The sequence below is a fragment of the Otolemur garnettii genome, unplaced genomic scaffold (genome assembly GCF_000181295.1).
Source record: "Otolemur garnettii isolate 467f Iridium unplaced genomic scaffold, OtoGar3 scaffold00057, whole genome shotgun sequence".
NCBI lineage: Eukaryota > Metazoa > Chordata > Mammalia > Primates > Galagidae > Otolemur > Otolemur garnettii.
The window spans coordinates 8,825,039-8,843,678 of NW_003852452.1; the positions used below are offsets into that span (position 1 = coordinate 8,825,039).

General features: G+C 39.8%; 1 protein-coding gene across 1 annotated transcript in view; it reads right to left on the minus strand.

The window, feature by feature from the left end:
* TMTC1 (transmembrane and tetratricopeptide repeat containing 1) overlaps nt 1-18,640 on the minus strand; it is a 260,798-nt gene that overhangs the window by 132,292 nt on the left and 109,866 nt on the right. Inside the window, exons 6-7 of the mRNA XM_023514731.1 lie at nt 5,050-5,131; nt 4,143-4,246 (exon numbers count right to left, since the gene is read on the minus strand). Of these exons, the coding sequence (XP_023370499.1) occupies nt 4,143-4,246; nt 5,050-5,131 (186 nt within the window). The remainder of the gene's footprint in view (nt 1-4,142; nt 4,247-5,049; nt 5,132-18,640) is intronic.

Genomic DNA, 18,640 nt, shown 5'->3' on the forward strand with positions numbered 1-18,640 from the left:
ATATAAAATAATATATACATAATATATAAACTGAATTCAAAAACTCTAATTTTCATAGTGCATGAAAAGACAAAAAGGGATGAGCTTGGCAAATGAGATTCACACTTTACTCAATGCGCTGGAAGGCCATAAAAGTGTTATGTTCGAAGTTTAATTTTCCTACAAGAGAGAAAAGAAACTATCATAACTATCGGGTTCTGGTATGTTACATTCTAAGCTGACAGAGTTGTAAAATACAGTAAAGAGCAAATAATAAACCTACCAGTGTTGTATTCCCCTAGGTTTGCCAGACGACGTTCTACATTACAGTCAGTGAAGGTCACACAGTCGTTGCTTCTTGTTCTCATGTCTCAGAAATTTAGCTTAACAAAGATTTTTCATGAGCATAACACAATGACTTTGTGTCTCAGTTTAGTTAAGCAGAAAATAACAGGGGGTTTCTTCTGAGCTAAATACACTGAAATAAATCATTTAAAGGAGGGGGAATCTCACAACTAAAATCACAAAAAATCACGTTAAACAAAAGAAAGCTTAAGCAAGATACTCCTGAGAGCTATGAGGAGTTTTGTGAAATTACATGGAATTTTAAACTACAACAACTAAGCAGAAAGAAAGGTTGTCTGGAAACCTCACCTGGTCAGAGAGTAATTTATCATGCCTACTGTAAAAGAAGAAGAAATAATACTCAAAAGACAGGAGCAAAGCTGCTACTGAGAGATGTGCCAAATCTGTAAACCCAGTGAAGGAAGGGGAGCATCAGGAAATGGACAGACCCGGCCAAATGACAAGCCCGGGATGAGTAACAACAGGGTCACAAAGCCAGAGGAATCGCAGCTCCACTGCACAGCTGGGAAGGAAAGAAAAACCACGGAACTAGGAGGTAGACTCGGGCAATCCACTTCAAGAATCAGTGGCCCACCAGAGGTCAAAGAACCACACAAAGAGAACAGAAACCGTACTCAGGAAAAGAATTAAAAACCATTTTCTGGGTTCTCAGAGGAGTCCATTCTAATGGAGCTACCTTGGAGGATTGTGAAAGGCATTCATAACAGCTGTCACGGAGACGTCCCTGGGTAGCTACCCATTTTAAGTTTGAGACCCAAGAACAGAAGGATGTTTTAAAAGAAAAGAGAGGAAGAATATAAAAGTCTGAGTATTAGGAGATTCTGCTCCATCACTTTTTATTAATTGAGTTACCTGAGTTATAGTCTCTTGGATGAATTGATTCACAGACAGAAAGTCCTGGACAAACTATGGACCAGAATCCTCTGGGGTGAAAAAGAAAAACTGTGTGTGTGTGTGTGTGTGTGTGTGTGTATACACACAGATAGATAGACATATATATGTCTTAGAAGTGAAAAGCAGAACCTGGGAAACAGCTAGTTTGAGGTACTAATTTTGCCAAGGGTTCCACAAAGAAATTTTTTGGCCACCAGCAGGGAAATGCAATCTAACACCCCTGGCAACTAAGATGTTATAGCTAGGAGGGTGTGAGTCAGATATCAAAGGCATCTTGTCCTAACGCCAAGGATCTTCGGACAGGCACTTGTTTACTTATGACATGAGATATGAATGAAAAATTGGTTGGTAAGTTGACAGCAGTGTGTTCCTGCTGTCCTCTGTCTTTCTCTTCTGAGCTTTTTGGCCTTTGAAGACTGGTAATCTCAGGGAATGGGCTGCATCTAACTGTAACAGTTCGAATGAAGGCTCAAATTCAGGAGACAGGGAGCTGAGGAGCAAAACCAACCCCAAGCTAAAGCCGATGGAGCCATCAGACAAGAATATGATTTGTCAAAGTTGTTTTTTTTTTTTCTCTCAGAGGCAGAAGTAGCTACTTAAGGAGTTACAGAACATGAAATAATTTATTAACTGCCATAGCTAAAAATATCTAGACAAGGAACTCTGGAGATTTTGAAAGCCACGGAGTGATATCTAAAATGGGCAAGTAGATTGCAACATTAATAAAAAGCTGGGTCAGAGATGTCAAGCTTAATTAAAATATTTATTATACAACAATTGGAGAATATAAGATATAAACAATCATTTATAAAGGCTCTGAACTGCCCAGAAGGAGTAAGCCAGCGCTAGAGTTTGGATATTGCATTATTTCTGAAAGCGTACTCGAGATGGGTTCAATACAAATATGTGTTAGAAGTAACGAAAACAATTATGAACATAGTTTTATTATAAAAACGTGTGAATCCAATCAGAAGGTTTTCTTTTTAAATAGGAAATCAAAAGCCTACAGACAAAGAAGAAAAGACTAGAAACAAACAAAGAATACAAGGCAAAGAAATAAGATAGAAGCTAAATGAATGACAGAAAGCCAAGATCACTGCCAGCTATGACAAGAAAATCCAACAATCCGTTATCCCTAAGAGATACAAGTCAACCAAAATGTAAATACACTATAGAGCAAGGTTTAATTTAAGATTTATTATATTGTTGTAAATACAAAAAAAAATGCAAAGTTTACTATCATGAAAATGATATTAGGTAACATTAAGAGGTACATAAAACTATGAAAAGTCTTAAGAACCGTGTACCTTAATTCTTAAAATTTTATAGCTACAATATGTGAAGAAAAGTTGTTAGAGAAGGCAAAGGTTACTATCATGAAAATGATATCAGATAACATTAAGCAGTACGTAAAACTATGAAAATTTAAAAAGTCTTTTTTATTTATTTATTTTTTTTAAGACAGAGTCTCACTATGTTACCCTGGGTAGAGTCCTATGGCATCACAGCTCACAGCAACCTCCAACTCTTGGGCTTAAGCAATTCTCTTTGCCTCAGCCTCCCAAGTAGCTGGGACTACAGGCATCTACCACAACAATGCCCAGCTATTTTTTGGTTGCAGTTGTCATTGTTGTCTTGATGGCCTGGGCCAGGTTTGAATCTGCCAGCCTCGTTGTACGTGGCTGGCGCTGTAACCACTGTGTGATGGGTGCCGAGCCTAAAACAGTCTATCTTAATTCTTAAAGTATTATAGCTACCATATATTCTAAAGAAAAATTATTAAAATTGTCAAATATACTGTCTCCTGTACCCAAATGTACATCATAGCAGACTGAACAGATAAGAAATCAGAAATCTGATCAATGAATCAGATGCACTGATCTCCATTAGTTCTTGATCCAATACCCTCCAGAACTCTTAGAAACAATAGTAAGACATAATTAGCTGTATATGAGCAAAATCCAGTGTTCATTTCTTTCTGCTACATTAAACTGCCCCACTGATTTTAATCTTACAAAAGGTTATGATGTCTAATCAACATCTACACACCTCTCTGCACATTGTTCTATACTATTTGCCACATAGACCACTCAATACTTATTACAGTTTGTTTGCCCACACCAAATGGCCTATTAAAATTTATTCTCCAATGTGGTGCTATTAGGAGGCGGGGCCTAGAGGGAGATGTTTGGGTCATGAAGGCAGATCCCTCATGAATACCTGAGTGCCCTTCCTCTAAAGTGAGTGAGTTTTCACTCTAGAATAGTTTCCACTAGAGCCTGGCACTCGCCCCTCTCTCTCCTCTTCTCTCACAATGTGACCTGTGCACATGCCCTGGCCTTCCTCCAAGAGTAAGCAGCCTGAGGCCCTCCCCAGAAGCCCAGTCTTCTAGCCAGCAGAATAATAAGCCAAATAAACCTTTTTTCTTTTGTAAATTATCCAGTCTCAGGTATTTCTTCAGAGCAGTTGATTTTCAACCAGTGTGCCAGGAGAAGATCTTAAAGATCATTAATTAAATTATTTATGAAAGAAGTTCAAAGCACAATAAGTATACTCCTTTTTTTTTTTAACTCTGTTTTGATCAACATAATTTAAGTGTGCTAGGATAAAAAAAAGTTGAAAAACACTGCTCTAGAGTAACACAAAATGAACTAAGACAGTGCCCCAGATATTTGTTGAATAAACATATAAATACCACATGAGAATAACAGCATTAATATTACCCAAACAGCCTCATCATTCCAAAGAATTTCAAATGTATGAATAGTAGTTTCATTTCTCTTTGCATGCTGGATAGAGGACAATCTTTCTTTCCTCAATGCGAAGTCAGCCTATGATTTAAGCTCAGTTAAAGTTATCTAATAGATACGATGCGAAGTTTATAAAAGTTATTTTCTACTGACCTTGTGAGAATGTAAGGCGAAAATGAAGCTGGATTATCTTGCTCTGAAAAGAGGGGCATAGATCCTCCCATTATCCACAGACGGAAGTACAAAACAACAGTCACCTTCAGAGAATAAGAAAATCTGGTGAGATGTCCGCCCATGATCTTTACTCTCATGGTACCTGCATTCTGTTCCTCCTACCAAAAAATGGAATCCATTGCCCCTCCCCTAAAATCCGGGTTAGTCTTGAGACTGGTGTGCATATTGGTCAAAAGAAGGTGGTGGGAGGTACATTGTGTCAGTTCAGGGCCCAATCCCTGGGAGGTCCTCCAACTTTCGGGCTGCCGTCAGACCCAGCTGGTGCATTGTAAGGAGTCCTGACTGCCTGAGAGAGGGAAGCCATATGGAGATGTCCCACCACATGGCGGAGAGACCTTGTGGAAGAGAACTGAGGTGACCGAGCTCAAGTGACAGCTGAATAAACCTGACTGAATAACCTCAGCCAAAAATCATGATGATCAGAAGAACCATCCAGCTGCCCAAACTAAAGGCAGATCAAGTATGTGGCTGTTGTAGTTACATCACTAAATTGTGGGGTATTTTGTTATGCGGCAATAGTCAACTGGTAAGAGCCAGGTTTGTGCTGCCTCCTCTTGAGACGACTCATCCTCAGCACCTTGAAAGGACTTGCGGAATAGTATAGCTCACGTCATCTGTGTCATCAAGTTCACGTGTACCTAGACGCTTTCCTGTACTCCTTTCCATGCTTTGTAACATTTATGGCATATAAACTCTTTGATGCTAAGGCCACGTTGTCAGCGTCTATTGCTAATTCTATGACATAATCTCCATCATGTCTCTGAACCAAATGAAAAGGAAAATATTCCCTATAAGGTATTTCAAAAGTACATATATATATACTTACATAACTTATGACCAAAACGGCTCTTTTTAAAAATGGTCTCATGGTAAGCAGGAAATTTCTATTGCTGCTTGCTGTCAGATACCTGAAACAGGAAAGGAAAAAAATCTTAAGTAGAAGAGTCTACCAGACATTTGCCCGTTCAGTGTGAAGATGTTGCAGTTTTGGAAAAGGCTGCAGAGGACCAAAGCCAGGAGCATGGTTTCTGGAGCCACAACACCTGGGTTTTTAGTCCTTGGCTCTGGCACTAACAGCCCAGAAACCCCAGGCGAATTTCTTAACTTTTTGCACAACCATTTTACTCACAAAGGGGCTATCAGAAGAGCATATACCTCACAGAAAAGCTGAAAGGAATAAATGAGATAATACAGAAAACAGGACCTCGCACTGTTGGCTATAAAGACTATGACCCCAGCTACTCCCAAATAACCCATTGAAATAATCATTACAGCGTGCCAGCATTCTGAAGCTATATAGTTACGCCAGTTACATGTCAATCTCAAACAAAATAAGAATTTATTTTCCTAGTGAATGAAATTTGAGGTGTATACAACGTCTTCTGCCCAAAAAATATCCTACAAATCCCTTCCCTAAAATAAGGAAGAAACCAAAGTTGCACAAGGTTAAGTAATTTTTCCAAAGTAACAAAATTACTGAGCATTAAAATTAGAGCTCACCTATATACAATGAATCATTTTTTACTGCCTATGGTCTTTGGAAGCTGATGAGAACATCAGTTTCTAGAGAGTCAAGAACTTGTGTGGACCCTGCATCTGCCACAGCTCACTCCCTTGCACCAAGTGGGAACTCCAGATATCTCCACCTGAGACGTGTGGCTGGACAGCTTTAATGAACAGGGTGGAAGAGAAGCAAAAGGAGCTATTAACAAGTTCCAACAGAAAACATAAAGTGTGTCATAAGCCACTTTCACCTATCTGCAAAATTCTACATTGAAAGTAGAGTGGAGAGAGAATGTCGGATCAAATCACATAAGCCAGCAAGCGTCTCCCACCTCCTCCATATTTCCACTGCTGCTTTCCATTTTTTTTCTATTACTCTTTTTAATCCAATTTTTCATCAAAGGGTTTTGCCCCCAACATCTCTTGAAATGTGCATTAAAATTTGCACGAGATCTCTTTCCACAAGCACAAAGTTCTATAAAAAGAGAAATCCTTTCATAAGAACTGGACAGGTTAGTACCTCACAGTGAAAATTCCTCTTTGAAGACTGCTTACAAACTAAGTGTGTTTTATACCAAATGGTGATATAAGGAGGCGAGAGCCTCACCCTTCCTTCTCACTTCCATTCTCCTCTTCCTGGTTCATAAAGAGCTATGGAAGTGACACATACTCAGCTCGGGCCATTTGAGTATTTAATGAAGGAGAAAATGAGGACCCTGAACAACACAAAGGAGAGCGAGCTTTTGGCAAGCTCTGGATTCCATCCATCCTCAGCATGCGTTTAAATCCCTTTAGTTGCCAAAAGAGAGCTGGGAAGGGGGAAGGCCAGAGTGCTGCCAGCTCTCACAACACAGATGCACAGCTATTACCCCAAAATGGGCTGAAAGGAGTCTACCAGTACTTTCTGAAATTGCGTGCCTGTTTATATCTGTATTAATTTTCTGAGGCAAAGTCTTTGGCTTTTATTATCAGTGTTAACAGGGTCTGTGCTCTCAAAAAGGTAAAGCATTGCCTAAGCATCCTTCTTACTCTCAGCTCCGCCTCTACTATGACTGTCATTTTTGGGCCAACCCAACCAAGACCAACCTTGGATATTTCTATTCCTTTACAGGATGCAAGATAAATCCTAGCAGGAAGACCCAGAGAATGACAGAGCAGATATGAAAAGGTGCTGGAGGGTTCGAGTTGCAATACATCTTAATGAAAAAAAAAGCAACCCCCGGGGTGGGCTATTTTTGGAAACTTCATTTCTTATGTTCCACAGCTGTTTGTTTATGTTAACATAATGGAAAAAGTAGAAGTGGTTTTCCTCTCTATAGAGCAACAAAGCACAGACTTTAAGAGTTTTTTTTTTCTTTTTAAATGTTAAACTAAGGGAAATTGCCCATTATCTGTGTAACTGAAAGCACGCATGCTATGATGATTATTTCAATGAGTTATATTTATAAAGGATCTCCTAGTTGAGAAATTCTTGGAGAAATTCCATTTCCCCAAGGAGTTAAGCTGAGGGCACCAAATAATTTAGTCTTACAATGTAGCATGCCAAGGCATGGAAAGTCTCGAGTGGCACTGAAACAGTGGTTGGAAAACAATGATGTCTTTTCAAGATTTCTGTTTTTTAGTTGTTAATCAAAAGTAAGTGAAAAAATCAGGCAAAAGGCATTCCTTTTGGTAAACACTGGGTCAAGATGCTGAGATTCCTAACCTCAGACAGGGAGGACTCTGAGGGCTGAACCCTCTCCTCTTCCTTGACCCACAGCAATATTGGACAGTAGAATTTTCTCCATCCATCTATGACATATAGTCTGTGAAGTCAAAATCAGAACAACAAAGAATAAAGCGATTACTAGCAACAATAATATAAATAACAAACAATTAAGATGTGCCAGACACGAATGTGCCAGTCATAGCTACCACTCACAACAATTCCCTGAGGAGGAACCTTATAATTTCTTTTTTGCTAGAGGAAGAGACTAAAAACTAGAAGTAACAGTTAACGACTATATTAGAGTCTCTCAGCTATTCATTTCCATCATAAGATAAAGTACCTGGAAGTGCCTTACACAATGCACTATCCAAGTACTGTCACTATCCCTAACACCGTCCCACTTTAGTCAAGTTCTCCATTGTTCTCCTTGAAAATCCAACACTAGAACCAAACCACTGGGGGAAACACTAGCAGGAGAGCCAAGGGTTCAGGGTTTTATTATTGTGCTCCCATCTACTTTGTCACATGATTTAGAATAACTCTACAGAAGCTTCATTATCTTCCTTCCTTCCATCATTAATTTGGAGACAGGGTCACACTCTGTCCCCCAGGCTCAAGTGCAGTGGTGTCATCATGGCTCACTGCAACCTCAAATTCCTCAGCTCAAGTCATCCTCCTGCCACAGTCTCCTGAGCAGCTGGGACTGTAAGGGTGCTCCAGCACAGTTGGCACATATTTGAATTTTTTTGCAGAAATGGGGATCTCACTATATTACTCAGGGTGCTTGCAGGATTGCCTTCCTTTATTAAAGAGAGTTGGCCTAAATGGTTTTAGGTCTAAAATAATGTGGCTGTTGGATGTTCTCACCAACTGATGACATTTAAAAAAATGAAGTAAAAACAGAGAATCCTACCAAATTAAAAAAAAAAAAAAGCATCAAGGTGTGATGGGAGAAGCAGATGTTAGCTGACCCTCTGCTTTGACAGACCTTCATAATTTTCAGTTGCACATGAAAATATAGTTTATTATTATTTGGGTTACTGGCATTGTAAAATTGTGTATTTTTAAAAACTTCTGATTTTTGCCAAATAAAAGGAAAAGATCAAAGTTAACCACAGTAAATTCCCTAATTTATGCCACCACACACGCTAAATTTGTTATTAACATCTACCTGCTTAGTTGATCATGTTCAAGTACTCAAAATTAAACGTGATTTCTTCCTGAAATTTACCCTCTATAGTTACCAAGTCCTCAAATCCTATTGAGAAATCTTAGCAGGGACAGAACAATTAGTTAACCAGAAGCACTACCCAAAGATAATTGTTTATAAGCCACTGACCTTTGTTAACACAGAATTATTGTGTTGATAGATAATTGATATATATATATATGAGACAAAGATTCTGTGTTTAACCAAATTTTTAGTCAGGCTTGTGAAACAACTTCTAGAGGCTCAATAGTGATATATTTGGTCCCCCACCACATCTAATCCGATTCCTCATCCTCTACCATCCCCCAGGTGATGTCTGATCATATGGCCAGCCTTCAGCAAGAATCCTGTTATGTCAGGTTAGCCAGAATCCTCCCTTACCCATGAATTTTTTTCCACAGGAATTTTCTATCCACTGACCCCCACTCGGCTCCTTGGTTGTAAATTCCCACTTGGCCATGCTGTATTTGGAGTTGAACTCAAACTTTCTCCTCTACTGCAAAATTCCATCAAAGGAGTCCCTATACCTACCACAATATACCCTTCACCTTGAATAAAGTTTTCCTCACCTTTAACAAATGTCATTTAAATATAACAAGATGATCAATGAATGATTATTAACTCAAACAGAATTGTCAAAATATTTATCTGGCCTCCTCTGGACCCTTTGTTTGTTTGTTTGTTTGTTTTGTTGTTGTTGTTGTTTCCCCCCCTCTGTTTTCCTTACTCTCTAATGGTAGGCCAGAGAACAAAATAAAAATGCTCACAGCTTAGAATGTGGACAGGAAGCTGGAACAGGAAAACCATTTGGATGGTACCACTTTCCTTACTTTCAATCCTGAAGATATTATATTAGATTCCCCAGCTCTTCTGAGAATCTATAAACATCTGGTAATTTTTGCCTTAACGTTAACTCCCAGCTGCAACCATCTCAGATATACCAATAAATTCTACCAGTAAATTATCAATGGCTATATAAAAAATTCTTTCTAGAACACCAATCACTTAATGTCCTTTGCTCTTTCAAAGATATAATCATAACCTTGACACAAACTGTACAAAAATAATGCATGTAACCAAACGTTTGTACTCTCACAACATTCTAAAATAAAATAAAGAAATATTTTTAAAATAAATAAAACTACTAAAAAAGGTAATAAGGAAAATGTAAAAGTTGCATACTCTGACCAAAAAAAAAAAAAAAAAGTGAACTCAGAGCTTTTGAATAGGAATTTAGAAATACTGCTTCTCTTGCAACACAAGAAAAAAGACTACTCAGTTGACCAAAATATAATAAGACATAGCTCACATAAGAAAATATAGTAAGTTTAATAAGAACAACAAAAGAAATTTAAGTGCCTTTTGACACTTAGTAACAAAAGAAATTTGAGTCTATTGGTTCCCTCTTCAGTGCACTCTTCTTGAACCCCTGAAGTGTCTCATCTAAACCTTAATAAGCAACGTATTCTTTGCAGGGCTGAACAATTTTTGATGTCTCCTTTGATATTCAAATGAAGATTATGAGGGGAAGGAGCTAACTACTCTAAGAAAGGATAAAGCATTTTTCCGGTCTACCTAGTCAGAAACCCAAATCAACCTTCAATACCCACCTCTATGGCTCTGGGGAATTTTCCTTTGAGAGATTTTGCACTCTTAACTCATGCTACTTACAAAGAAACATTTACTTAAATTATAATACATTAAATGATGAAAATAAAGACAGAGAAAGCATAAGGGAATATAATTTCCCTTCTCAAAACCATTCTGAAAATCAAAGTTAAGAGTTTGAAGGGATAGGAATAATTTCTGTGGTTTCATACATAAGAAAAATAAAGACACCCAGAAATGTTAACTGACTTGTGAAAAAGTCATGGTCCTTCAGTGTCAAAGGTCACGAATTTAAGCTTCCTTAGAGAATCTCATTTATATTTTCTCTACCATTAATTTAGTCCGAGCCTCTGATTTTTTATTACCTCTCCAAGTAATAGCAAAACTTCATTTTCAAAAATTTCAGATATCACACTTTATCTCTCATTCGCAGGAAAGTTTCAATTCATTAGCAATGCATTAGTAAGGGGGTATTTAACGTATTTAATATGCACCAGTCACCGTGCTAAGCACGTCTCCTTTTTATTTCGCACAGCCCTTGTCCCCTTGTCTCCATCCTGGGAAGGAGGCTGAAGGATGGAGACTTTACATCTCTTGCATTTACCTGGATGGAGGTGAAGACCATTCTCCTTAGTGAAGTATCTCAAGAATGGAAAAGTGAGTATCTGGGTCCTCAGTCCTAGTCTGAAACTAGTAGATGAACAACTACAGAGCCACACGAGAGAAAAACACAATAAAATAAAAGCAGGGCGGAGGGCCTGACCCTTCCACGCGCTCACTTGTATGCCGTGGCCTTTCCCTCCTTTTCTTGCTCTTTATCTCTTTCTGGGAAAAAGGGAAAGCAAACTTTTACTCCTTACACCAGTTCTTCTGCCGGTCTGAGAAATCTCTCTCCAACCCATGCCATGAACTCCTCATGAGCCACCACGACGTAAAGCTTCACCACGTGACGTTCTGATCATGCACTCACCGCGTGTTTGCCCTTAACTCCATCCTTCCAAGCTTGAGGCACACCAGAGACTCTAGCAGGGCATTCACCCTGAGGCCTGAAGGCAGCATGAAGATCATCTCAGGGCTCTTTTGCTTATCTGCGGTGTCGGATATCGTAAAAATTAGGCACAGACCTTTTTGGCTCATCAGCTTTTATTAGTGTTCGTGTATTTCATGTGTGGCCCAAGTTGATAGTGCTTCTTCCAACGTGTGTCAGGAAAAAAAGAAAAGTGGGACACCTCTGCCTAAAGAATCCTTGCAACAAAATCATTGCTGTTTACAATACCCAAGTAAGCCTTTGCACTAAGAAAAAGATTAAAACAGCCAGTGATACTATAATTATATTTTCTGAAACACTTACTGGGATAGATGGGCTGACAAATTCAAGTAAAATATAGCTAGTGAAAAAAATATTCAATGTTATGACTGTCTGGGTAAACTGGTGAAACATACTTTCTGTTAACAGAAGAAATGAGAGTCGCTTTCATTTCGTGAATGCCTATTGTGTCCCAGGGATGGTTCTGATGCATATAATCCGTAGGACATTCCTATAAGATGGGCACTACTAATATCTCCACTTTATAAGAGGGAAAACTGAGGTATGAATGGTCAAATAACTTGTCTAAAAGACTTACAAGTCATAAGAGAAGAAAGTCAGAGTATAAATCCAGTCTGCCCTTAACCACAAATGCTCTGCTATCTGTCATATCACTGCTGACAAAATCTCTGCCCTCACTTTCTCAGGATGATGCATGAAGTTCAAATACTACTCTCAAAAGTACAAACATATCAGTGCCATACGTTTAGGAAAGGGAATTCAGGGTACCAAAATATACCTGATCAATGTAGGAAATTAGCCAAAAACCTGCTACAATTTCACCACTACCAAAAATGTCAAACTATTCAGACAACAATATCCTATTGGCCAAGCAAATCATTGAGCACTGAGTTAGGTCCTAGAAGCAAAATATAAAAATAATAAATGCCTACACTTAACATTAAATGTAAACATGCTACATCTAACATGGACTGAGTGCACACAGCAGGCCAGAGACTGTTCTAAACACATGCTAACTCTTTAAATATGTAACAACAGCTAAGAAGGAGGTGTGATTCCCACTCTTATTTTCTAGATGGAGACATCTGAGGCATAAAAAAGTGAGTAAACTTGCCCAGTATCATAAAGCCAATAATTAGCAGAACTGGGACTAGACATGCACTCTGGGCCTGAGCCCATTAGAAGACTGCCCTCTATACCTGTACTGGGTGCACTTTTGAAAGTGTCCCAAGGTCAGGTATCTACATTTGAGTAAAAGAATGTTAACGTGGAGGGTCCCAGCCCTGGAAGCTTGAGCAGCAGTACAGCCTCCCTATGTGATCAATGTTGACTCCATCTCCCTTTTGCTCAACTACCCACGGGCAAAGCAATCTCACCAGGCAGCTCCCTATCCCCTAAACCTGCCCCAGTCCTTATCTAGGGTCCTCCCTGTCACTAGGGCTCACTAAGTACCTGGAGCAGTTTACAGAGAAGGAAACGCTTCTATTGCCTTCACCCAGGTTCCCAACTCACTGCCCCTTGGGAGTTTCAAACCGAGAGTCTGTACCCCAACGTTGACGGGGCCCACTGCTAGTGGCAGGGATCACTCTGAATCACAGGTCAATGCCTTGGTCTCCCCTCTGTTTGTTGTACCCATGTAGGATACAAGGCAGGCCAGCCTGGGGTGGGAGGGATCTCTCTCTCCTGCTTTCCACCTACTTCTATGCCTGAACTTAGGCTGGGGTCCAAGATCCAGGCAGCTTCAGTTCAGGGCAAAGAGAGGCAGAAGTGTCCTTTAAACCTTCACAGAGCCACTTTCTCCAATCCAGCTCTCAATCTAAGGCTCTCCTTAGCCCGTCCCTCACTGCATTCCCATGCACACGACATGGAGTAATTCTCAGAACAACAGATGATAAATCCAGAAGCTCTAAGATACACATGGTGCCTGCACTGGGGTCACTCAAGGGCCAAGCAGGACATTTGGCAGCCTGGCTTCCTCCCGAAATAGATCACCTCGCTGCATGAGGTCAAAGGCTGCAGTGAGGTAGGTGGTCTGAGAGAACAGCAATACCCTTTATAGGGAGAAAAATGATGTAGAAGAAAAGAAACCTTCCCTCGGTCCAAACAAACCCACCCAGGGAGCAGACCCTGTTCCTGCTCCCGACCCCCCGGCGCCCTTTAGACTTAAGACAGGAGGGCTGAATGTCACAGCTGCGGGCCTAGAGAGCAGAGGCTAAGTGGTTTGCTACGCTATCTTGGCAAACACCTGTATAACGCACTTTCTCAAAAAAAAAAAAAAATCTTATTTTTGGAAAATTCAAGCTTTATTTCACTTGGAACTGTTATTTTTTTTACAAGGAGGACAAATTATGTGAAGCTAAAAAAAAAGGTGAAAATTGTGAGGTTTCGACTCTCGTCAATTTGGTTTTATTTTTAAATTCCAATGCTCATGTGGTGAGCTCCCAAGGAGAAAGCTGTAACTAAGTTTTTAGAGTAAAAAATAAGAATCACAGTGGTGCTTAGCACAGTGGATACACTACATACAATCGTCATTCAGATGTTAGGGTTTCAGTGTTTGTGTACATCTGTCACTATTATGCAAGTTAGAAAGAATAATAATTAGAAACCATAATAATTAAGTCTGCGTGAATTTTTGAATGCTTCTTTTGTTTATGTACTTTTCTAAACTTTCTTCTAATTTCCCTTTAGAACTGAAAAGGTCATTTTTAAAACATAATGTAAAAAGCCTAAGGAGGAAAGTTGTCAAAGGAACTAGAAATTTCAGGCCCAGACATAGTGTTAATATACATATTTACACATTAAATTGTATTTATTTGTATTTCACTTACATTTTCCAAAGAAGAAATTAAGAAGTTAATTTTATACTATTGCAGTTTGCTAAGTGTTCAGTATTTCTGTGTATGATGCCTTGATTCCTCGTGCTGTGCTCTCGAAAGATGGCACCTTGATATTACAGGGACGGCTGGGTGTGGTGAAGGGACTACGGCCATGGAGTCGCGAAGACCTGGGTTTGTTTCCTGGCTCATCCAGTGACAAGCTGGAAGCCCTGGGGTGTCCCTTTGTCTCAAGTGCATCAGCTGTAAAATAGTCCTCATAATTTCTACCTTGCAAGGTTGTCCAAAAAATTTTAAGAAGATGGTGTACACGAGTGGCTCAACACGGTGACAAACCAACGCAGAAAGGGACCCAAAGGAGCCATCATGAGAATAATGACTAGAAATCAGCTGAAAATACTAAGACTGTACTGCCTGTCCTACATAGGCAGAAAAACAGAAGGGACAGCACGGATGAGTTCATGAACTCAGCTAGGATTAGTACAGAAAAGGACTGAATCTCTCTTAAGTTTTGTCAGCTCCCTCTTTCCTGGAAAGAGAAAGCTCTGGAAGGAGAAGGGAAAAAAGAGAACAGAAACATAAATATATTTTCCTAGGAGACAAAGGTTTGATTGAGCCTTGGGCATTTTTCTTATTTGCAATGCTCCTTTAATTCAGCTTGGAAGTATCCAAGCTGGACACTAAGACGTGCTGGGGAGGAGGATCTGAGGTGGCAGCCTCAGAAATGCAGGGAAGGGGGAAGGACAGAAAGACAGCCCATGCTCCACTGAACTCCCTGAGCGCCAGGTGCTGGCTGCACCTACCCTAAGGATGGCAGGACTTTACCTAGTTCACCCAAAGAGCAAAAGGTGTCCTTCCCACAGACATTATGCACCTGTCACAACTCCTGCCCAGAGAGTTTTCTATTTCACATAAGGATCCTATTGGCCAGCAGCAGCTTTGATGCATTATTATTATTATTATCATTATTATTTAATACCCACTAGACAGCATCACTGTCCTAACGACTTTCACAGTGACTCGTTTAATCTAATACTTCCATTTTCTTTGCAGCCAATTTCATTTTCTCACTGACATATTACCATGTTGCTTTATTTCCAAGTCACCCGGCCATGTGCAAAACAGCTTAATGTTCAAATAAAGAATAGTTTCTGTCTTCACTTGGCTGAGTTTCCCTTGCAGACCCAGCACCGTGCTTTGAACAGCAGTCATTTAATTCATCAAAGTGAGTTTTTAAAATATCCTAATCATACAAGGCTTGACGCTACCTTTACAGATCCTGCTGAAATCAGGGCCCGATTTAACATTGTTATTTTAACAAACACATTTTTCCTGTCTTAAACATAACTCAAGTCCAACTAAAAGTCCTCTGTAAGGATTCCAGTCTGACGTTTCCAGGTCCTAAAGACTGTCACACATGAGGCTGGATTATCACCAAGGGTGACCGTCTGGTTTGTCTAGTACGGGGGAGCTTCCTGGGACATGGCATTTTCCAGGCTAAAACTGGTACTGTCCTGGGAAAATCAGGTCACCCATATTATCTAGTAAGTTGGTACAGTACAGAAGAGTGAACTGCTAGAGAATAGAACAAGTCATACATTCTAAAAAATTCCAAGAAAAAAGTAAGTACTTTCTTTTTGCCCTGGAATCAATCTCTCTCTCCCTCTCTCGCTCCTCCCACTTCCAACACACACAAACTCTTGATCCATGATGTTCTGCTCTCCATGAATAAGATTTTGATTTAAAGTGTTTCTCCGGTGAATGATATTTACTAATTGGTCCAGCTTGTGAATTCCAAAAACATGAAAAGTAGAATTTTCCCACCCACGTTTTCCAGCTGTCAGACAAATCTTTTCATCTAACTTGGATGAGCCAATGTAAGGTGTTCTTGAGAGCATCATCTTATTAAAGTAACAAAAAGGAAAGGAGGGGAAGGAGAGACAGGGGTCTCATCACCACGGAGACTGTACAGAGTCCCCCGTATGTGCAGTCAATGGATTGTAATGACTTGCTTCATGGGCAACGAGGCTGCCTGGCTGATTGTAATAGAGGTTGATATTTCAAGAGCTAAATTGAAATCAAGCTTACACTATTAATTAAAGGGAATCTGACAGTCTTATTCTTAAAACACAACATAATCTATAAATGACTGACACAATAGTACTTAAATGATCAATCTTAGCTGTACATAACCCGAACAAAGCATTCAACAGAACTAAAATTCCAAAACCTCATTCTTGTAATTTTGACACATTTATCTGATTAGACTCTGTTACATGTGTCACATGTTCTTCTAAATTTTTTAATACTGGGAATACTTAATAGAAACGTTTATAAAAGTTTCCCTATCTTATATGCCACTCTCTTTTTTTAATCATTTTTTTTCTTCTATGCAAGGTTTAATGACTACAGGATTATCTAAAATCATTTCCACTCTCTTTAAACATGAAGGCTCCAATTTCCTGGGTCCTGTCAGTATCATCACAGTTCAGTGATCTCCTACCTAGGTAAAAGAACCACATTATGAACCTTAAATGAATGCTTCAGAGTGACAAAACTAATGGATGTCATCATGAGGAAATCAAACTCCAGAAGCATGTATTTTGCTATGTCCTTTATCCAAATAGAAAACCTGATCTCGACTATCACCAATCAGCGACTTCCAAGGATCCCATCTACTCTCCACCTTCATACCACAGAGAGGCCATCTCCATGACTAGGGGACTGGGCACAGCCTCTCTTTAAGATGTGAGGACATAAGCCGGGCACAGTGGCTCGTGCCTTAATCCTAGCCCTCTGGGAGGCCGAGGTGGGTGGATTGCTTGAGCTCAGGAGTTCCAGACCAGCCTGAGCAAAAGTAAGACCCGGTCTCTAAATAACAGTCAGCTGTTGTGGTGGGCACCTATAGTCCCAGCTACTGGGAGGCTGACACAAGAGGATCGATCGCTTGAGCCCAAGAGTTTGAGGTTGCTGTGAGCTATGACACCACAGCACTGTACCAGGGGCAATAAAGTGAGACTCTGTCTCCAAAAAAAAAAAAAAAAAAAAAAAAAGACATGGCAAGTAGTGGTAAATTCTATCAGCCAGGTGATTAAAAGTCATGCTTACTCAGCAATTCCCTAACTGGCACTTGATGAGAAACTGATAGCAGATGCCACAACCCAGGAAGGAAGCACCTCAGGGACAGACGTGCTGCGGGAGGCCCAGAGCCAGCCACATCATTCACTCTTGACAGAGCCAGTGGGTATGCCATCGTGTGTGAAAAAGAAACGCATCCTGCCTCCTACAATATGATGCAGTTGAGAGTCAAAATAATACAGCTTACAACAGCCCCTCAAGACGAGATGCAGGCGGGTTCAAGTCCGGTGCTTTCATGGAAATGCAAGTTCTGAAGGGGAAACATAATCCCCCTGCCTAGAACCCCGGATCAGCCCCAGCCCTTAGGACAGTCAATTCTACCCTCAAGAAAACAGCATAGAGAAATGAACTGACTTGTGGTTCTCTTTTTCAGTCTAGTCAATCTAATGAGTTTCAGCATTGAGGTTATCAGAAATAAATGGAAAGTCAGATGTGTAGCATAAATAACCCTTTTCATGCACATCTGTTTAGTGTACCATGATTTTTTGTTTGTTTTCATTTTTACCACATCTCAACAGGACTAAAGCTTACTGACAGACACTTACCTTGCAGTTATTCCCACACACATCATAGGCCATATATTAAATCGTTTACTTGTGTGAGAATGGCTAACATGGTGTATACACCTTTGGGGGGTCACTTGTGCTTCTATGCCTATTTCTCCATTCTATGTAATTCCTCCATTTACAAAAGACAACTACTCCAACCACTACACAATAGTAGTCCCTCTCCCCGAGCGGATCTGCCCTTCCAGATATCAGCACTCAACAGCATTCCGAAAATGGGACGTGGAAAGTTCCAGAACTAACCAGTTCATAAATTTTAAATCATGCACCTTTTAAACTGATGGACGTAACATGAAGAGATTTCAAGCCATCCTGCCCTGACCCACTTGAGACAGGAATCATCACTTTGTCTAGCACCCCCACGTTGTCTATGCCATTTATACTGCCTGCTCTCGGTCACTCAGTAGCTGGTTCCTTAAGCAAATCAACTGTTGCAGTATCACGGAGCTTGTGTTCAAGTAACCCTTAATTTATTTAACAAAGGCCCCAAAGCACAAGAATAGTGATGTTGGTATGTTGTTATAATTGTTCTATTTTATTAGTAGTTATTGCTCTTTTACTATACCTAACATATTAGACCTCACAGTTATCTATGTATAGGAAAAAAAAATAGCACATATAGGGTTCAGGAATGTCCATGGTTCTAGGCTCCCTCTGGGGTTCTTGGAACATATTTCCTACAGATAAGGGAGAACTACTATATCTGAGAATTTTTATAAAGCAATATTCCTGTAATATTCCAAAACTCATCTAGTGAAAAAACCTCACCTATTGGTTATACACAAAAAAAATCCAAAATGAA